A 21,044-nucleotide genomic window follows, 5' to 3' on the forward strand; every position below is an offset into this window, starting at 1 on the left:
TACATTCTCACATGTGTGAAATGTCCGTGTGCTTCCAGTTTTTTTTTTTTATTGGAGGGCACAAAGACTCAGTTTTATAGGTCCATTCACACATACATGAAAATCACGGATCTGAGAATGAGATCCGTGAGGGTCAGAGAATGTTCTGTTCTGTTCCGATTTTGAGGATCAGAATAGAACACATTCAATGCGTCTGTAAAAGCATACCAACACTGCACACAGATAAAGGGATGTAGCTTTATGTCCCTTAGTATTTAGTGTAGTCACTTATTTTGTATAACACAGTCCCTTAGTATATAGTGTAATCACTTGTATAGCACAGTTCCTTAATATATAGTGTTCTCACTTACTATGTATAGCAGTCTCTTAGTATATAATGTACTCACTTATTACGTATAGCACAGTCCCTTAGAATATAGTGTATTCAATTATGTATAGCATAGTCCCTTAGTATATAGTGTACTCACTTATGTATAACACAATCCATTGGTATATAGTGTAATCACTTATAATTTATAACACCGTCCCTTATTACGTACCATCCTCTCTAGTTATATATGGTGCCATGCCTCATTGTATAGCTTTCTCTGCTGTTATGTACAGTGCTGTCTATTAAATAGTGCATTCTTGTTATTTTTGTTATTCACAGTGCCCTCTTATTACATAGTCTTGTTAGATATAAAATGACTGCTGATGGAACAGTCAGTGACCAAACGACCAGTATATCAGCTCTTCAATGAGAAAAGAAGCTTTCCCATGCTCTATCAGCCATCATTGCATTATGCATCTAACAAGACAGGACAGTATGTAATACAGTGCTCTATATAATCCGATATGTAATGGATGGTGCTGTACATAACAAGAGAGGGCACTTTATAATAAGGGATGGCAATATACGTAATAAAGGAGACTATGCAATATATATGCATGTGTGTGTGTTGCTATATATATATATATATATATATATATACACAGACACATACAGGGTGGGCCATTTATTTGGTTACAATAATAATGATTGGTGACCCATAAACTTGTAAAAAACTTGTGAAAAAATAAAGCTATGTTAAAACCGAGCACACAGTTTTTTTGTGTGAAATTCTCAATAAGTTTGATGTGTCACATGACCCTCTTCCATTGAAAAAATAAAATTGGATCCAAAATGGCCGACTTCAAATCTGTGGACAGAGGAGGGGTAAGGAAGAGAGAGGAGGGGTAAGGAAGAGAGAGGAGCAAAGTGAGAAAACAAGTGAGGAAGACAATATGCTGATGGTCAAGGCAGACCATCAATGCAGGAGGTGTGGCAGTTAGTAATAGATTTTGTTTATTCCAGAGCTGGATTTACAGTTACACAGCATAGTACTGCTGTATAATGTATTCCATGTTGCTGCTGCTATTTTTGAACATGTGTTTTACAGAGAAAGAAGCAGGCATCCCTTTCTGTGTGTTTTATATATCAGACATCATAGCAGACAGTCTCCTCCCACTTGCTGAGAGAAAACTAAAATGAGAAATAGAGCCTGCATAGAGGAAAACTGGTGAAAAATGCAGTAAACAATTCATATAATGGACAGGACTCGTTTTTGTCCTCATGTACACAAAGCACAACAGCTTATACTGAAAATTACCTGATAAATGATAGACCGTGCAAGGGAGTGAGAGCAGCCCAAGCCTCCTGTGACAACACGTTTGAGACTCCTCGCAAACAAAATGTCATTGGAAATGCAGTAAAAACATTTAAGGATTAGCTAGATAGGGAAGAGAGTAGGGAATTTTGTAATAAAACTAATTACAAAAGTGGTTAGGGTGTAAACATAGATATTTAGGAAGGCCATTAGGTGCCGCACCAACCCTTTAACCTTTAGAGGCCTGTGACTTCCCGTTCCTGGGTGCACAGAGGGTGCCACCATTCCTATTAGGTATAATCTACCGCCGCGCAGTATTTCTTAACACAGCTGTGAACATAAATCCTATTCCAGTCAATGAGCTTGACATCCGGAACAGCTTGTTATGAGCTATGAAACCTTTGTGTATTACTCCCAGGCTCCTGTTTGTATTGCTCAGCCTGCAGGAACACCAGGGATCTGTGTCAATACACAGGAGAAAATCATGTTTGTCCTTTAACAGGTTTTTCATTCTGCGACAAAGCAACATTTATCTGACAGTAATTTGCCAATTATTGAAACGAGTAACATGATATTACTGTCTTGAGAGGACTAAAGAAATAACACATGCCTATCAAGACTTCAGTGACAGAAAATGTCTCTTGGCAGACTAACGGCAGAGCAAATCATGATTCACCGCCATCTGAACATTACTGGGAAGACACACATGATTTGTATCCTTTGTTAGTTAATTGTGGATGAAAATTTTACTTATAATAATTAAGAACTACATTTGTTACCAAATATCTTCTTAAAATCGAGATAGATAATTTATCTTGGTGAATATCTGCCTTAGAATCATAGAATCATAGAATCATAGAATCGTAGAGTTGGAAGGGACCTCCTGGGCCATCTGGTCCAACCCCCTGCTCAAAGCAGGATTCGCTAAATCGTCCCAGTCAGGTGCCTTATATCACCTGTAGTGTTAGGTGATCGCAGTGACAGTCCACACATCTTAAAATCAGTGAAAACGTTATATAATCATTCATACACATAGCATGATGTATTACAGATAATACATAAAAGGAGAGGTAAAGGTAAGCCTGATCGATGTAACCCTGCCCCCCCCCCACTGATTATGGGTACAAGGCCCTGTATCATGCTCTCAGACTACATAGAAAAAAGCTGGTGACAAATTCCCTTTAAATAGTGATTTATGGGGGGACAGACCACCTCTAAATAACTGTCTATTTTGAGTATCGGAGTTCAGTGGGCAGTCCTATTATTTATACAGATATGTCAATTACTGATTAGGACCTCCCACTGGACTCCAAAGTCCACAATGAGCAGAAATTTAATTGAAAAGAATGAAAGATACACTGAATGTTTTCCCGCATTCTCATATATTAATCCTCTTTGCTTCCTCTGTTATATAATATGAAGCCAATAGATTGCACCCCATTTTCAAGCTATCAGGTTGACTAGGAGGCACAAGACACCTAGTTCAGCAGTGATATTTTGCTGATAAAACACTGATTTTTATTGAAACAGCAACACTCAGATCAGTGAGTGATAAATCTCTGAAATCAAGGCATCCCTCCACATCATGCTGCTCTCAGATTCCTTCACAAATATCTGCTGAAAGTCTCAGCTGAAACCAAGCCCATAATTCTATAGGGGAACTTATTCCCTAGAAAAAAAACCCCATACCTTTGCTGTATTAATGCTGCATTTTTGTAGTAAAAAGGCATTTAATTTGATATGCAAATTAGAGTGTTTGGTGCATGTTTGGTGTGACCAAGAGATTTGGTGCACCATTCCGCCCCTCTATTAGAGTGAACCGTCACTTCACCCTGTGTTGATTGACAGTGCTCTCTTTCAAACAGTGAGCACTACCTGAAGGCAATCTGGTGCACCAACAGTGTAACAGCAGGAGAATATATATATGATGTGAGGTAGCGCTGTCATTCGGGTAGGGGATACTCGTTTGGCAGCCACAAAACTAGATCCAGCACAGGTTTTCCATAAAACAAGCATAGTCCATGCGGTTTATTCAACATCACAAACTTACAGCAGCAACTGGAAAAAGCATATAAACAGCAGAGCGTCCATCACAAAGCTTCACTCTGTAAACCCTGTGTTCACACAGGCTGTACAATGTCCAGCATACAGGCTCTCTTAGCCTCACTTATCTCACCCACGTCCGGGTTTCCTCATGGCAGCTTCAGCTTACTGCAGACGTTCATTCCCTCCCCTGGGAACTCTCAGACACATGCAGCCATTCACCACAGCCACTTCACAGGCTGTTAGCCAGGAAGCTCCATCTCAGCGGGACCTTCCACACTGGACCAATCGGGTCCCAGCATTCACCCTCTTGTGACCTACCCTGGCCACATTATATGGTCCATAGCCATGCCCACTGGGTCACATGACTGACCTCATCACAGGTCCTTCAAGCCTTTACACACTATTTACAATAGTGCTTTAAACACACCCCCTGGATGGGTTTGTAGGTAACCGGGTTTGTAGGTAACCGGGTTTGTAGGTAACCGGGTCCGCCCATCTCTCTAGTTACCTGGAGACTTCTCCCTTACACATTGAAACAACACCTCAGCAGTATCACTGCTGACCAACACATAAGTCTCCATCCCAAAGCCACCCACTTTGAGATACATAACGGCCATTCAGTATTCTGCCATTCATCCTTTCTCCTGGGACATCCACACAGCGCCCCCTAGCGGACTTAGTGGTTACTACACCACATACCTCCCCCCCCCTCTGTTCAAACTTGTGGGGTTGAACACACAACATTACACCAGGGTCTCGCGACCGGGCACTCACTGCACCTTGCCCCACAGATCGAGAGAACCGTCTCCATCTGTCATACGGCCTCGTTCCTATGTTAGACCTCCCTCGCCTCCAGCGGTCAGAATATCGGTTATTGGCTTTGACCCTCCAGTCACAGTCTGTCTGCGTCGTCAGACACTGGTTAGTCACCATCCTTTCTCTATCTAAGCGTCTTGTAACAAATGGTACCCCACCACATCTAAGTTTACTTTTCAGTGCATTAACCTCACAGTTCTTTGCATCTGCTGTCTCTGTAGCAACCTCCAGTTCACACTGTAATCTACGGTGCAACGTATTGGCACATTGAGCCTCTCTCTGCTTCCACCTGGCATTTCAACTGTTTCAGACGTACATCATTTCCCTCCGCCAGGTCTTGGTACTGCTCAGAATTACGCCTTTCATCATCCATTTGCCTTAGTACAACCTTCAGTTTTTTCTCCGTACGACGTACTTATTTTCTAGCAGATTGTTGCACTTTAACCCCTTCACCCCCAAGGGTGGTTTGCACGTTCATGACCGGGCCAATTTTTACAATTCTGACCACTGTACCTTTATGAGGTCATAACTCTGGAACGCTTCCATGGATCCCGGTGATTCTGACATTGTTTTCTCGTGACATATTGTACTTCATGTTAGTGGTAAAATTTCATTCAAATAACTTGCGTTTATTTGTGAGAAAAACGGAAATTTGGCGAAAATTTTGAAAATTTCGCAATTTTCCAACTTTTAATTTTTATGCCCTTAAATCACAGAGATACGGCACACAAAAAACTTGATAACTAACATTTCCCACATGTTTACTTTACATCAGCACAATTTTGGAACCAAAATTTTTTTTTGTTAGGAAGTTATAAGGGTTAAAAGTTGACCAGCAATTTCTCATTTTTACAACACCATTTTATTTTTAGGACCACATCACATTTGAAGCCACTTTGAGGGGTCTATATGATAGAAAATACCCAAAAGTGACACCATTCTAAAAACTGCACCCCTTAAGGTGCTCAAAACCACATTCAAGAAGTTTATTAACCCTTTAGGTGCTTCACAGGAATTTTTTTGAATATTTAAAAAAAAATGAACATCTAACTTTTTTCATAAAAAAAATAATTCAGGTTCAATTTTTTTTATTTTACCAAGGGTAACAGGAGAAATTGGACTGCTAAAGTTATTGTGCAATTTGTCCTGAGTACGCTGATACCTGATATGTGGGGGGAACGACTGTTTCGGCGCATGGCAGAGCTCAGAATGGAAGGAGCGCCGTTTGACTTTTTCAATGCAAAATTGGCTGGAATTCAGATTGGATGCCATGTCACGTTTGGAGAGTCCCTGATGTACCTAAACAGTGGAAACCCCCTACAAGTGACCCCATTTTGGAAACTAGACCCCCCAAGGAACTTATCTAGATATGTGGTGAGAACTTTGAACCCACAAGGGCTTTACAGAAGTTTATAACGTACAGCGGTACAATTAAAAAATCATATTTTTTCCACAAAAATGATCTTTTCACCCCAATTTTTATTTTCCCAAGGGTAACAGGACCCTAAAAGTTATTGTGCAATTTGTCCTTAGTACGCTGATACCCCACATGTGGGGGTAAACCACTATTTGGGCGCATGGCAGAGCTCGGAAGGGAAGCAGCGCCATTTGACGTTTTTGGCTGGAATTGAGATCGGACACCATGTCGCGTTTGGAAAACCCCTGATGTACCAAAACAGTGGAAACCCCCCATAAATGACCCATTTTGGAAACTAGACCCCCTAAGGAACTTATCTAGATGTGTGGTGAGAACTTTGAACCCCCATGGGCTTCACAGAAGTTTATAACATAAAGCCATACAATTAAAAAATCATATTTTTTCCACAAAAATGATCTTTTCACCCTCAATTCTTATTTTTCCAAGGGTAACAGGACCCTAAAAGTTATTGTGCAATTTGTCCTGAGTACGCTGATACCCCACATGTGGGGGTAAACCACTATTTGGGCGCATGGCAGAGCTCGGAAGGGAAGCAGCGCCATTTGACGTTTTTGGCTGGAATTGAGATCGGACACCATGTCGCGTTTGGAAAACTCCTGATGTACCAAAACAGTGGAAACCCCCCACAAATGACACCATCTTGGAAACTAGACCCCGTAAGGAACTTATCTAGATGTGTGGTGAGCACTTTGACCCCCCCAGTGCTTCACAGAAGTTTATAACGCCCGGGCGTGAAAATAAAAAATTCGTATTTTTTCCACAAACATGATCTTTTAGTCACCATTTTTTTATTTTCCCAAGGGTACCAGGAGAAATTGGACCCCAAAAGTTGTTGTCCAATTTGTCCTGAGTATGCTGATACCCCATATGTGGGAGAAAACTACTGTATGGGCACACGTCGGGGCTCGGAAGGGAAGTAGTGACGTTTTGGAATGCAGACTTTGATGGAATGGTCTGCGGGTGTCATGTTGCCTTTGGAGAGCCCCTAATGTACCTAAACAGTGGAAACCCCCCACAAATGACACCATTTTGTAAACTAGACCCCCCAAGGAACTTATCTAGATGTGTGGTGAGCACTTTGAACCCCCCAGTGCTTCACAGAAGTTTATAACGCCCGGGCGTGAAAATAAAAAATTCGTATTTTTTCCGCAAACATGATCTTTTAGTCACCATTTTTTTATTTTCCCAAGGGTACCAGGAGAAATTGGACCCCAAAAGTTGTTGTCCAATTTGTCCTGAGTATGCTGATACCCCATATCTGGGAGAAAACTACTGTATGGGCACACGTCGGGGCTCGGAAGGGAAGTAGTGACGTTTTGGAATGCAGACTTTGATGGAATGGTCTGCGGGTGTCAAGTTGCCTTTGGAGAGCCCCTAATGTACCTAAACAGTGGAAACCCCCCACAAATGACACCATTTTGTAAACTAGACCCCCCAAGGAACTTATCTAGATGTGTGGTGAGCACTTTAAACCCCCCAGTGCTTCACAGAAGTTTATAACGCCCGGGCGTGAAAATAAAAAATTCGTATTTTTTCCACAAACATGATCTTTTAGTCACCATTTTTTTATTTTCCCAAGGGTACCAGGAGAAATTGGACCCCAAAAGTTGTTGTCCAATTTGTCCTGAGTATGCTGATACCCCATATGTGGGAAAAAACTACTGTATAGGCACACGTCGGGGCTCGGAAGGGAAGTAGTGACGTTTTGGAATGCAGACTTTGATGGAATGGTCTGCGGGTGTCATGTTGCCTTTGGAGAGCCCCTAATGTACCTAAACAGTGGAAACCCCCACAAGTGACCCCATTTTGGAAATGAGACCCCCTAAGGAACTTATCTAGATGTGTGGTGAGCGCTTTGAACCCCCAAGGGCTTCACAGAAGTTTATAATGCCCGGGCATGAAAATAAAAAAATCGTATTTTTTCCAGAAACATGACCAATTAGTCCCCAATTTTTTTCATTTTCCCAAGGGTAACAGGAGAAATTGGACCCCCAAAAGTTGTTGTCCAATTTGTCCTGAGTATGCTGATACCCCATATGTGGGAGAAAACTACTGTATGGGCACACGTCGGGGCTCGGAAGGGAAGCAGTGACGTTTTGGAATGCAGACTTTGATGGAATGGTCTGCGGGTGTCATGTGCGTTTGGAGAGCCCCTGATGTACCTAAACTATTGAAACTCCCCACAAGTGACCCCATTTTGGACACTAGACCCCCCACGGAACTTATCTAGATGTGTGGTGAGCACTTTGAACCCCCAAGTGCTTCACAGAAGTTTATAACACTCCGTTGAAAATAAAAAAATCATTTTTTTCCACAAAAATCATATTTTTGCCCCCAAGTTTTTATTTTCCTAAGGGTAACAGGAGAAATTGGACCCCAAAAATTGTTTTGCAATTTGTCCTGAGTAGGCTGATACCCTACATGTGGGGGTAAAACACTGTTTGGGCGCATGGCAGAGCTTGGAAGGGAAGGAGCACCATTTGACTTTTTCAACTCAGAATTGGCTGGAATTGAGATCAGACGCCATGTTGCATTTGGAGAGCCCCTGATGTGCCCAAACAGTGGAAACCCCCAATTCTAACTCCAACCCGAACCCCAACATGCCCCTAGCCCTAACCCTAGCCCTAACCCTAACCCTAGCCCTAACCCTAACCCTAACCCTAGCCCTAGCCATAACCCTAACCCTACCCTAACCCTAGCCCTAACCCTACCCCAACACACCCCTAGCCCTAACCCTAGCCCTAACCCTAATGGAAAAATGGAAATAAGTACATTTTTCTTATTTTATTATTTTTCCCTAACTAAAGGGGTGATAACGGGGGGTTTGATTTACTATTTATGGCGGTTTTTATATTTGGCAGCTGTCGCACGCTAAAAGACGCTTTTTATTGTAAAAATAGTTTTTGCATCACCACATATTGAGAGCTATAATTTTTCCGTATTTTGACCCACCGAGTCATGTGAGGTCTTATTTTTTGCGAGACGAGTTGACGTTTTTATTGGTACCATGTTCGGGCACGTGAAATTTTTTGATCGCTTTTTATTCCGATTTTTGGGACGCAGAATGAACAAAAACCAGCGTTTCATGAATTTCTTTTGGGGGGGGTGCGGTAAAATTGATAAAGCGGTTTTATTCTTCGGGTCAGTACGGTTACAGCGATACCTCACTTAGGTCGTTTTTTTATGTTTTTGTCGGTTTTATGCAATGAAAACTATTTTATATAAAAAATAATTATTTTTGCATCGCTTTATTCTGCGAGCTATAACTGTTTTATTTTTTCGCTGATGATGCTGTGTGGTGGCTCAGTTTTGCGGGACAAGATGATGTTTTCAGCGGTACCATGGATATTTATATTCGTCTTTTTGATCGCGCGTTATTACACTTTTTGTTTGGCAGTATGATAATAAATCATTATTTTTTGCTTCGTTTTTTATTTTTATTTTTTAAGGGGTTCGCTAAAGGGGTTAACTAATGGGACAGTTTTATAGGGCGGGTCGTTACGGACGCGGCGATACCTAATATGTGTACTTTTATTGTTTTTTTTTTTATTATTTCCAAAAAATGGATTTATTGGGGGAATTTTTTTTTTTTTTTTCTAATTTATTTGGCGATTTTTTTAAAATTATTTTTACACTTTTTTTTACTTTATTAAATAGTCCCAGGTGGGACATCACTGTCCTGTGACAGATCTGATCTGTCACATCACAGATCACTGTGACAGATCAGCGATCTGACACAGGCACTGCAGAAGGCTTCCTCATGCCTGCGCTTTGCAGGCACTGAGGAAGCCAGCTTCCTGCAGGCCCCCGAAGGCCCCCGTCGCCATCTTGGATTCGGGGGCCTGGAGGAAAGGAGTCCCCCGCAGCAGCGCTGCACATTGCGCTGCCGTGGGGGGCTCAGGGAAGCACGGAGGGAGCCCCCTCCCTGCCGATGCTTCCCTTTAACTCCCGGTACACCGCGATCATGTTTGATCGCGGTGTGCAAGGGGTTAACGTGTCGGGGGCGGTCCGTGACCGCCCCTGACACATTGTGCCAGGTGTCAGCTGTGATAATCAGCTGACACCCGGCCGCGATCAGCGGCGCTCACCACGTGGGCGCCGCTGATCGTGCCGACGTACTATCCCGTCCATGGGCATAGGGGCCCATGGACGGGATAGTACGTCGGATGGCAGAAAGGGGTTAATTTCTGCATCAAGCCGTTCCTCCAGTAGTGCAACCTTTGCTTCTAAGTCCTTATTCTGGCGAACTAATTGCTGACTGGCATTCTCATTCTTCTGAGCCTTACTACGTTCTGTCTTCAGATCAGCATCCATCTGGTCAACCTGAAGTGTGGCCTCTCAGCTTGTCATTGGCTAATTCAACGTTGCCGTGCTCTTCCTCCACTTCTTCAAGCTGAACAATGCGAGACTCTAACCGCCTCTTTTCTTCCAAAGCCAGAGCACCTTCATCTCTGTTGTTGACAATCACATCAGCCAGTTCATATCTTTCCTGCTGTGCTTGTCTTTTAGCACACTCTGCAGCAGCAAGCTCCGTCTGCAAACAAATCACCTCTGCTTCTATACTTTTCAGTTTCTTTTTGTCTTCACACTGTTCCTCATTCAGGCCGCTGTAAGTCTTCGTCCCACTTCTCCCGCAGAAGACCTCTTACAGTTTCTGTTAGTACTCCTACCTCTTCTCTGAGGGACTTATTCAGACCTTCCCACGATGCGAGGTGACCTTTGAGCTCGAAGACTTCTTTTTTTAGGTCATCTAGTCTGTGCTCCCTTTCTCTCTCAAAGCCACAGTCACCACTAGAGTCTGAGCCACTCTTGTCCGAGTCAACCTTCCAGTTACCCTCTGACTGTGTGTTCACTCCAGTCACCTCATCTCCCAGCCCACCATCTGTCTTGTCACGAGACGTCAGGTCTGTAAGTTGGGCAGATGTACCTTTTCTTCTGGTCGGTTCTACCTCTAACCTGTCCACTTTAGGAGGCATCACCTTCTCAGTGTTCGCTGGCCCCACAGTTGAAACGTCTTCATCGTCCGACCATACGTCATCAAACACGAAAAAGTCTCGGCCCCTCTCAAAGGTATGCACTAAATTTGGTGGCATACTACCACCTTGACACTTCCCCTTTGTCATCTCAATCATAACTCTGTTCACCGTATAATTCACAATGACCCCATGGTCGCAGCGAACCCTGACGTTTTTCTCAGTCAGAGACAAAACAAGAGGAGTTCCTGTCAGTCACCTGACTCTGAGTCCAGTCTACCAAAGACTCCTTCCCGGTGCAGCATCACGGTACACACCTGTGGGCCGTCATTATCTGGAAAATACATGCCGCACTCCTCAAAACTCATACAGACACACTGAATATATATATATATATATTCTATTTTTGTTTAAAATACATGGGAAGTGTGCCATGCTTAAGCCTTTTTGAGATAATTTCATCCTCAACTTGCTTAACTGTTCACAATAACAGTAATTTTGACCAGTGGTGCCCAAACTTTTACATGCCACTGTACAATAGTTTAAAATGTAATAAAATATCTATGAAATGCCACCAAAGCAAACATTTGGAGGGAAAGATAAAAACCTAATAAAACCAAATATCAAATTTGTCCGCAGCTAAATTTTCCCATGGCATTTGCATTGACGTTAGAAAGGTGAACTGAGTTCATTGGCTGTGACAGGACCTGTCTGACAGCACAGCAAGCAAGATAACTTTCTCATGCTCACGGTGCCCTTACATAGGTGATCGAAGTTCACAGGGAGACACTGAGCACACGGTGCTCAGTGTCTACTGCATGACGGGTTGCATTTTTGCATCATGCAACCATGCAGCCTGCCATCTAGATGTAACAGAGCTAGACCTGTCGTGGGACAAATGGATTAGCAGCATCTCTGCGGAGAGGTGAGGAATATTGTTGCTTTTTATTTTTAACTCTTTTGCAGATGACAAGGGCATCGGTGGAATGGGTGGGGTCGTAAGTATCGTTTAATTAGGATTTATTAAAGGAGTTTGTATCATTCTTTCAATTAAAGGATTTTACTCTGGGTGTCTATGTTTTCATACAATGCGACTATGGGGTTAGTGATGGGGCGTTTTATTGACGCCTCTCCATTACTAACCTCGGGGCTTGATGTCACTTGACAATACAAAGGTGACATCAACCCCCCTAACTATCACCCCACTTGCCACCGCTACAGGGCAAGTGGAAAAAGCAAGGCTAAGTGCCGGAATTGGCACATCTTGGAGATGCGCCTTTTCTGGGCAGCTAAGAGCTGATGTTTTTAGCCTGGGGGGGCAGTATCCATGGCCCCTTCCTAGGCTATTAATATCAGCCTGCAGCTGTCTGCATAGCCTTTGCTGGTTATTAAATATAGGGGGCCCCTAAGCCATTTTTTTAGGGTCCCCCATTTTAATAGCCAATAAAGGCTAAGTATACAGTTGCGAGATGATATTAATAGCCTGGGAAGCTCCATATGTATTACCCCCTTCCCAGGCTATAAACATTGGCCCTCAGCCATCGAGCTTTCCCTCTGCTGGTTATGAAAATTACGCAGGAGCCCACTCCATTTTTTTAAGAAAAATTTTAATTAAATATATGTACAGTAAGCTGCACACACACTGTACTAATTGTATTTGTCACAGACATCTGTATATCAATTCTATGGGTATTTACTGTATGTAATCCATCTATTCTACGCTGTCGGCTCCTGCTGTGATTTTACACTGCGCGGCTGCTGAATTGCCAGCTTTTCATCTATCTATGTAACATATATATGTGTGTGTCACTGACATCTATATATCTATGTATATATATCTATTCTAACCTCTGATTTTACTGTATGCAGCACATGAATTACTGCCTTTTCCAAGGACACTGGTGCATAAACATAGGACAGCACTCGCATGGCCTGAGTGCTGTGCGATTTTTTCTCTGACCCATAGGCTTGCATTGGCGAGTCTCGGCGGAGTCTTTGTGACAATCGCAGCATGATGCGATTTTACACGCACGTCGAATATGGTAGAGAAGAAAAGCGGTGATGTGAGCTTCCCTATAGATTAACACTGGGCCGAGTCCTATGCATTGTTTTCTCGCACCCATAGACTTGCATTAGCGAGTCTCGGGTGATATATGCGTACAATCGCAGCATGCTGCAATTTTACACGCACGCCGAATACAGCTGAGAAAATAAGCGGTGATGTGAGCTGCCCCATAGTTTAACACTGGGCAGAGTGCTATGCTATTCTACGGCAGTGTGACTCCGGCCTTAGCAGCACATCAATTACAGTCTGTGCCCACGGAAGGATCTCTTGTCATTGTGTGCACATTGCGGTCTGTCTGTCTAAACAGTTATTAAACAACTGCCAATCGATAAAGAAGTCAATGCCGCATTTTGGATTCTATTAACCCACAATTAGGTTAGGCCGCTATTGAAAAAAAAGTGTGTTGAAATAGTTTTTATGCAAGGCAAAGGTAAGCATGGATACCAAAACCAAAAATTAATTAAAGGAGTTATCTGGGACATTGATTATGTTTTGCTATAGGGATAAGAACATACATGCTCTTAGCCAGCAGAGATTGGTGCCAGGCAGGTTCTACTTGACACCAATCTGTCGGCTTAGAATGGTCAACGACAATTCTGCAGCTTCAGATGACCGTCAACTCTGCCAGACGTCGACAGAGTGACTTCTCTTCAGTTCTGCTCTGATGACAGGGCGTCTATGTTAATGTCATCCTAATTAACAGTCAACACGCCGCTGCCTAATTTCTGGGAGCCAGCTGTCAATCAACATGATGTCAGCAGTCGGACCCCATCGACAGAGCAGAGAGGAAGAGCTCCCCTGTTTATGAGAGGTCAAATTAAGGAGCAGAATCACCAACAGGAACAGTTCGTGACTGCTCTGAGCTGGCAAAGATTGGGTACGGGCACGACAAGCAGGTAGTTATTTACTGCCATAGCAAAAAATAAGCAAAACCCCGGATAACCGCTTTAACGCATTCAATACACAAGTGTACAAAGTTTATTATTACGCTTGAGCAAGAATATTTCACTGTATTTTATTATCATGGCTGTAAAAAGCAGCTTTTCACCACTAGGAGGCAGACATGATCATAAAAGAAAAGCTAGGAAACGAACAAGCCAAGAACTAATTCAGGAATATTCAGGATATGATTACAAAACAGATGTTATATCAAAGCAGTTATTACCACACATAATGATAACTAACCGATAATTATTATTTTTATCTGTCATTATCATCAAGTATACAATACATAAACCTTAAGCATATCTAAGGGCTATAGCCAGCTACAGGACATATATTAATTTTTAATCAAACTGCAGCACAAGAGGGATATGGCCAAAAGGCAAAATTTGTATTTCTATTTTTTATGCATTAAAATGAAGGTAAATGATTACAGACGCAAACCAAATAAAAATGTGAAAGGTGAATAAGAAAAAAGAAAAAAGACAGTGTTTCATTGAAATAGAATTTAACATTTGCACAATAAGAAAAATGACAATACCAAATATAACCAGCAGATTTATTAATGAGTAGTCACTGTTAGACCACATGGCAACTTACAGTGGCATGTAAAAGTTGGGCACCCCTGGTCAAAATTACTGTTATTGTGAACAGTTATGCAAGTTGAAGATGAAATGATCTCTAAAAGGCTTAAAGTTAAAGATGATATTTCCTTTGATTTTAGGCAAAAAATATATACCGTATATTTTACATTTTAAAAATTACAAAAAGAAAAAAGGGCCGATGCAAAAGTTTGGGCATCCTGCATGGTCAGTACCTAGCAACACCCCCCTTTTTGAAAGAAACACAGCTTGTAAACCCATTTTGTAGCCAGACAAGAGTCTTTCAATTCTTGTTTGAGGGATTTTCATCCATTCTTCCTTGGAAAATTCTCCCAGTTCTGTGAGATTCCTGGGTTGTCTTGCATGCACTGTGATTTTTAGGTCTAGCCACAGATTTTCAATGATGTTCAGATCAGAGGACTATAAGGGCCATGGAAAAACCTTCAGCTTGCACCTTTTGAGATGGTCTATTGTGGAAATTGTTGTGTGTTTAGGATCATTATTCATTTGTAGGAGCCATCCTCTTTTCAATTTCAGCTTTGTTTTTACAGATGGTGTTATGTTTGGATCAAGAATTTGTTGACATTTTATTGTATCCATTCTTCCCTCTACCTGTGAAATGTTCGTCATGTCATTGGCTGCAGCACAACCCCAAAGCATGGTTGATCCACCCCCATGCCTAATGGTTGGCGAGTTGTTTTTTTCTTTAAATTCTGTACCCTTTTTTCTCCACACATACCTTTGATCATTGTGGCCAAAGAGTTCTATTTTAACCTCATTGGTTCACAGGACTTGTTTCCAAAATGCATCAGGCTTGTTTAGATATTCTTTTGCATACTTCTGATGCTGAATTTTATGGTGAGGATTTGGGAGAGGTTTTCTTCTGATGATGCTTCCATGAAGGCCATATTTTTGCAGGTGTCTCTAAACATTAGAACAATGTACCACAACTCCATAGTCTGCTAAATCTTTCTAAAGGTCTATTGCAGTCAATCGGGGTGCTGATTTGCCTCTCTTGCAACCTTATGAGGTTCAAATAAGTTTATAATGTTAAGCCATGAAAATAACCCATTTTACAAAGTACACCTCTGAATGAATTCATTTAGGGGTGCAGTGATCATATTGACACCAGAGGTGTGTCACAGAAATTTATACCATTGGGCAGTGAAGAAAAAATAACCATTGGGCAGTGAAGAAAAAATAATTACATTTTTACCAACAAAATTTTGTTTTGGCACCAGATTTTACATTTTCACACTGGGAAATACTGTAGATAAAAATGGCCCCAAAATTTGTCCCCCAATTTCTACTGAATGTAGAAACACCCCAAATGTGTCTGTATAGTACTGCTAAGCCACACAGTGAGACTTAGAGTGGAGGGAGCGCTATTTGCCTCCTGGAGCGCAGATTTCCTAGAATAGTTTCCAAACTCTATATATAGAGCCCATATAAGTGCTAGAACAGCAGAATCCCCCTCAAGGGACTGCATTTTGGAAGTTCTACCCCGTTGTGAATTTATCTACAAGTGTAGTGATGATTCTGACTCCATGGATGTTTTCCAGAAGTAAGCAGTAGTAGATGTTGCTGAGTGAACATTGCAAACTGCAATTTTAGTGCCCAGTATGTTGTAGTCACCAGTATGTTGTAGTCACCAGTATGCTGTAGTACCCAGCTCATATTTCTGGAGACTTGCACCAGTAAAGTAGGCAGGCTGTCATCACTTCAGAAATGCCAAACATGTGGATGCTAAATTTAGTTTAGGTACACTGTGCGACTCAGAAGGAAGGGTCATTTGGATTTGGGAGCACAAAATTTGCTGAATGTCTTTTGGGGAGCAAAGAGCCATAGCGCTTTTCCAGATCCTTTGTACTGCCGGTAATGTGGAAGCCCCCTATATTTCCATTAACAGACGATGGTTCTGAATGTGGACTTGCTTTTTTTGAGGATTGATTTGAAGCTTTTATTGGGAACATTTTAGATAATGTTTCTGAGCACATTTATCTGCCGCTCTACGGTAAACACTTTTATTGGGCTTCCATCTAAATCTCAGAGTGACATGATTCAGATGACTTCCCCTGGTGAATTACTCATTGTAATGAGGCAGCAGAGTCACTTTGTACTGCGTCTGGCCTCTGTTCAGTGCTGTCCTTCTTTTCAGAAGTGCACAAAACTGTGTAGGACCGCGCTTTTATCCAATCCTAAAAAGACGGACACTGCCCGATCAAGGTCAGACAGAGTCCACAGTGCCTCCATCTGCTTCCTTATAGGGAATTTTCCGCTGGGGGTTCTGTCTGAATCACATATTTCAGAGAATTACACAGAGACCCTAATGTAAGTGCTCAGCATATAGAGCAGGATAAATGTAAGCTGAGCCTTACTGTGATTTTTGGGAGGCAGAATGAAAAAATTAACAGCAGATGAAGAATTGGTTTTATTTTTTGCTTATGCTGTTTTTCATGCTGTATAAGTGATTAGATTTATATAGCTTTTTATGTTTGGCTGCTGTCACACACTAAAAGACACTTTTTATTGAAAAAGCAAGTTTTCGTATCCCCATTTTCTTTTTTATGTACGTCAGTTTGCGGGAATACAACCCCAGCAGTGCCATACGTATACGGCGCATTTTGGGAAAGGGTTAAAATGCTATCATTTTTGGGGAGTTTTCAATAAAAAATGCTCTTCAAGGTCCTTTGAAATCTGAATAGGTCCCTAAAAAAAACATTTTTTGTAAATTTGTTGAAAAAATGAGAAATTGTTGCTAAACTTTTAACCCCTCTAACATCTTAACAAAATAAAATGACGTTTGAAAAATTATTCTGATGTAAAGTAGACGTGAGAAATAGTAATTTTGTACAGCATAACTAACTAGTTTAAGGTTATAAAGATTGAAAGTTTGAAAATTGAGATTTTTGTTTAATTTTTTTTGCCAAAATTGCAATATTTTAAGAAATAAACATAAGTCATATCAAGCAAATTTTAGGACTATCATGAAGTACAATATGTCACGAAAAAACATTCTCAGAATCACCAGGATACGTTGAATCATTCCAGAGTTACTACCTCGTAAAGTGTCACTGGTCAGATTTCTAAAATTTGGCAGGGTAATTAAGGTCAACATTATCTCAGTAACCAAGGGGTTAAGATTACTGAAGGACTCTTGTTGGTTTCACATGGACTATCACAGGAAAATCCTTACAACTACTGTAACATATAAACGCAAGTAAGGGAGCACCATTCGATTTGCTATATCGTAGATCAGCCATTGTGGACAATTTATTTGCCATGTAAAAGAAATCTAAGTTATAGAAATTTGAAAAGGAAGAAAAAAAAATAGAAAAAATTTGAAAGTCTACATTTCACATAATTTACCTTCTTCAGATTCTGAAAGATGTCGAAAATTGTCAGCAAACCATGCACGGATATCTGAAAGCCGTCGAGTCCTACCAATGCCGGTGCATGTGTTTTCAGAAGTTAATAGCAGACAGGTGGCGGACCCAGACAACTCCTCATTTGTTTGATCATCTTCCACATCTATAGTTCCTGGCTCCCCCACATTCTCCTCATTACTGCTATGTTCAGGTCCAGGAGAATCATCTGTGCAAGCATCGGCAATCTATGTGGAAAAAGAGCAAACTGTGAATATATTGACATCTGAGAAGCAGAACTTATGAAGAACAACAAGTATATGAAAATGTTATTTTTTCGTTTTTGTCATGAGAAAACTAAATGGCAACTGTTGATTTAACAACCTTTCCATAAATCAATAGTATTTATAAAAATGAGAAACTTTGTAATTTAGATCAGCAAAGAAATCTACTTCTTTCTCCAGTTTTGAGCCTCTTATTCACCACCCATTGAATTCAACACCCACTCTGAAAAACAGCTAAAATTCTTCTTGGTCAAAGCAAGATGGACTACCAGCATAATGAGGCATCAGGTTACACAGCCTCTCATACTTCTAGCAACTTTCATTTAAGTGCTGGATTCACAGCCACACAGCTCAGTATTGCATAATGTTCTCTATTCTGCTGCTGAGTGTGAAGAATAAGAACCCATCTCTTTCTGTGTACTATGTATTGAAGACAACATAACAAGTCCCCACCCGCTATGTCAAAGACAAATGAAAATTAGAGATGGAGCCTGCAGAGGAGAAAACTGATGGAAAATGCAGAATACAAGTCACATAATGGCCAGACATACAGTGCATGTACAACACCTGAATATTTTGAAAACTTACGTGAAATAAAAGGTACAATTTAACTGTGCAAAGTGGGTTGTACAAGATTTGAGGTAAGGATCTACTTCTTTTCCAGTAAGCAGGCCACTCTGATACTGAAATTGAGAAACTGAGCTGAAGTTCCAGACTCAGCCCATGAACAGGAGCCATATTGCTATTGAAAAAAAAACTAAAGAGAAAAAAATGTTGTGTATGAAAAAGTGTGACCATGGTATAGTCTAGGTTGTAGAACTACAACGACTTTGTCCCACATTTAGGAAAACTGGTGATTCTTATAAGGACGTGTGCACTTGGTGTTTTCATAATTTTTGAAGCCAAGGATACTTAAAGGGAATCTGTCACCCCTTTTTTGAGATATCATATAATGATATCATTCAATTGTGTGTCACATAAGGGATTCTCTTAGTACTTTTGCTTCCCCCTGACCCCGCACCTTTCATGCATAAATACCTTTTTTATATCGGTTCAGATGTATGTAAACTGCCGCTCTCCAGTCCGATGGGCGGGGCTTATTCACCTGCTCCCCCCTCCCTGTCTTGTTCTACACAAGAAGAAATGCGTAGAGCAAGACAGTGAGGGGGGGAGCAGGAGAATAAGCCCCGCCCAGCGGACCAGACAGCGGCAGTTTACATACATCTGAACCGATATATAAAAAAGGTATTTATGCATGAAAGGTGCGGGGTCAGGGGGAAGCAAAAGTACTAAGAGAATCCCTTATGTGACACACAATTGAATGATATCATTATATGATATCTCAAAAAAGGGTGACAGATTCCCTTTAAGGAAAACAATAAAGACTACTTTGTCATCTTCTCTGTTGGTTTTGCAGCTGATTTTTTTCTTTCATTTTTCACATAAAATAGTGGCGGCTTTCAAGCTGATGCCACCAGAAGAATTGAATTATCACTTCTTTTACATGGATTTTAAAACCTGGATAAAAGAAGTGATAAAAGGCAGGATGTATACACAGCAAGTTGGTTTGACAAGGTTAGATTTCAGAAAGGCAGATTTTAAGGGATTCAGAAAGAGAATTGGAGGGATCTAATGGCTGGATATCCTTAAAGACAAAAATGTCCAGGAAGGATGGGAAATCTTGAAAAATGAAATTCTCAAAGCACAATTGTTAACAATTCCGAAAAGAGGGAAGAATAGGAAGCATTTAAGGAAACCAGGATGGATGAACACAGAACTTAAGCACATGCTAAAAAGGAAGAAAAAAATGTTTATAAAATGGATAGAGGGAGGCATATCTAAAGAAGAATATAATGCTGTCTGCAGAACCTCCAGGGCACAAATCAGATTAGTAAAGCTGACAATGAATTGAGGCTTGCAAGAGATGTCAAAAGCAATAATAAAGGATTTTGGGGATATGTCAAAAGTAAAAGAAAAGTCAAAGATGCTATAGGATTTTTACAGGATGAAAATGATGAAATTGTAAGACAGGATGTTGAGAAGGCCAAACTTTTAAATTCCTATTTTGCATCTATTTTCTCTCAGAAAGGAAATGTAACATCAACTGTTCTTCACTATCCTATTAAGGGAATAGAAGAATCCAGGATATTTATAAACAGAAAGATAGTGAGGAAACACTTAGCTAACCTAAATGAATTCAAGTCTCCAGGTCCAGATGAATTACACCCCAGAGTACTGAAGGAGATAGCAGAAGAAATTTTTGAACCCCTCTCCATAATCTTTGAAAATTCTTGGAGAACAGGAGAAGTCCCAGAAGACTGGAGAAGAGCAAATGTTGTTCCTATCTTCAAAAAGGGGAAGAAGGTGGACCCAGGGAAATATAGGCCGGTGAGTCTGACTTCTATACCAGGAAAGATCTTTGAACAAATTATTAAACAACATGTATGTCAGTACCTGGATAGGAATGAAGTGATTAAACAGAGTCAAGATGGGTTTGTAACTAATAAGTCATGTCAGACTAACTTAATTTCCTTCAATGACGGAATCACTGATTGGGTGGATCAAGGAAATGCTGTAGATATAGTATATCTTGACTTCAGCAAAGCATTTGACAAAGTATCTCATACAATCCTTATTGAAAAAATGACTAAGTATGGAATGGACAAGGCAACTGTTAGGTGGATTCATAACTGGCTTAGTGATCGGACCCAAAGAGTGGTCGTAAATGGCTGCACATCCAGTTGGAAGAATGTCTCAAGTGGGGTACCACAGGACACTGTCCTGGGCCCTGTATTGTTCAACATCTTTATCAACGATTTAGATGAAGGAATTGAGGGTAAACTGATTAAATTTGCTGATGACACAAAGCTAGGAGGGATAGCTAATAC

At 41.0% G+C, this 21,044-nt stretch overlaps 1 protein-coding gene across 2 annotated transcripts in view; it reads right to left on the minus strand.

Annotated features, from left to right (window-relative positions):
• The window catches only part of ARHGEF25 (Rho guanine nucleotide exchange factor 25), a 482,441-nt gene that overhangs the window by 339,226 nt on the left and 122,171 nt on the right, over positions 1 to 21,044 (minus strand). For both annotated transcript variants that reach the window (XM_073576807.1, XM_073576806.1), the window contains exon 2: positions 17,877 to 18,120. In XM_073576807.1, the coding sequence (XP_073432908.1) occupies positions 17,877 to 18,120 (244 nt within the window). The remainder of the gene's footprint in view (positions 1 to 17,876; positions 18,121 to 21,044) is intronic.

This window comes from Dendrobates tinctorius, unplaced genomic scaffold, assembly GCF_039654945.1.
Source record: "Dendrobates tinctorius isolate UK_male_01 unplaced genomic scaffold, ASM3965494v1 ptg000051l, whole genome shotgun sequence".
NCBI lineage: Eukaryota > Metazoa > Chordata > Amphibia > Anura > Dendrobatidae > Dendrobates > Dendrobates tinctorius.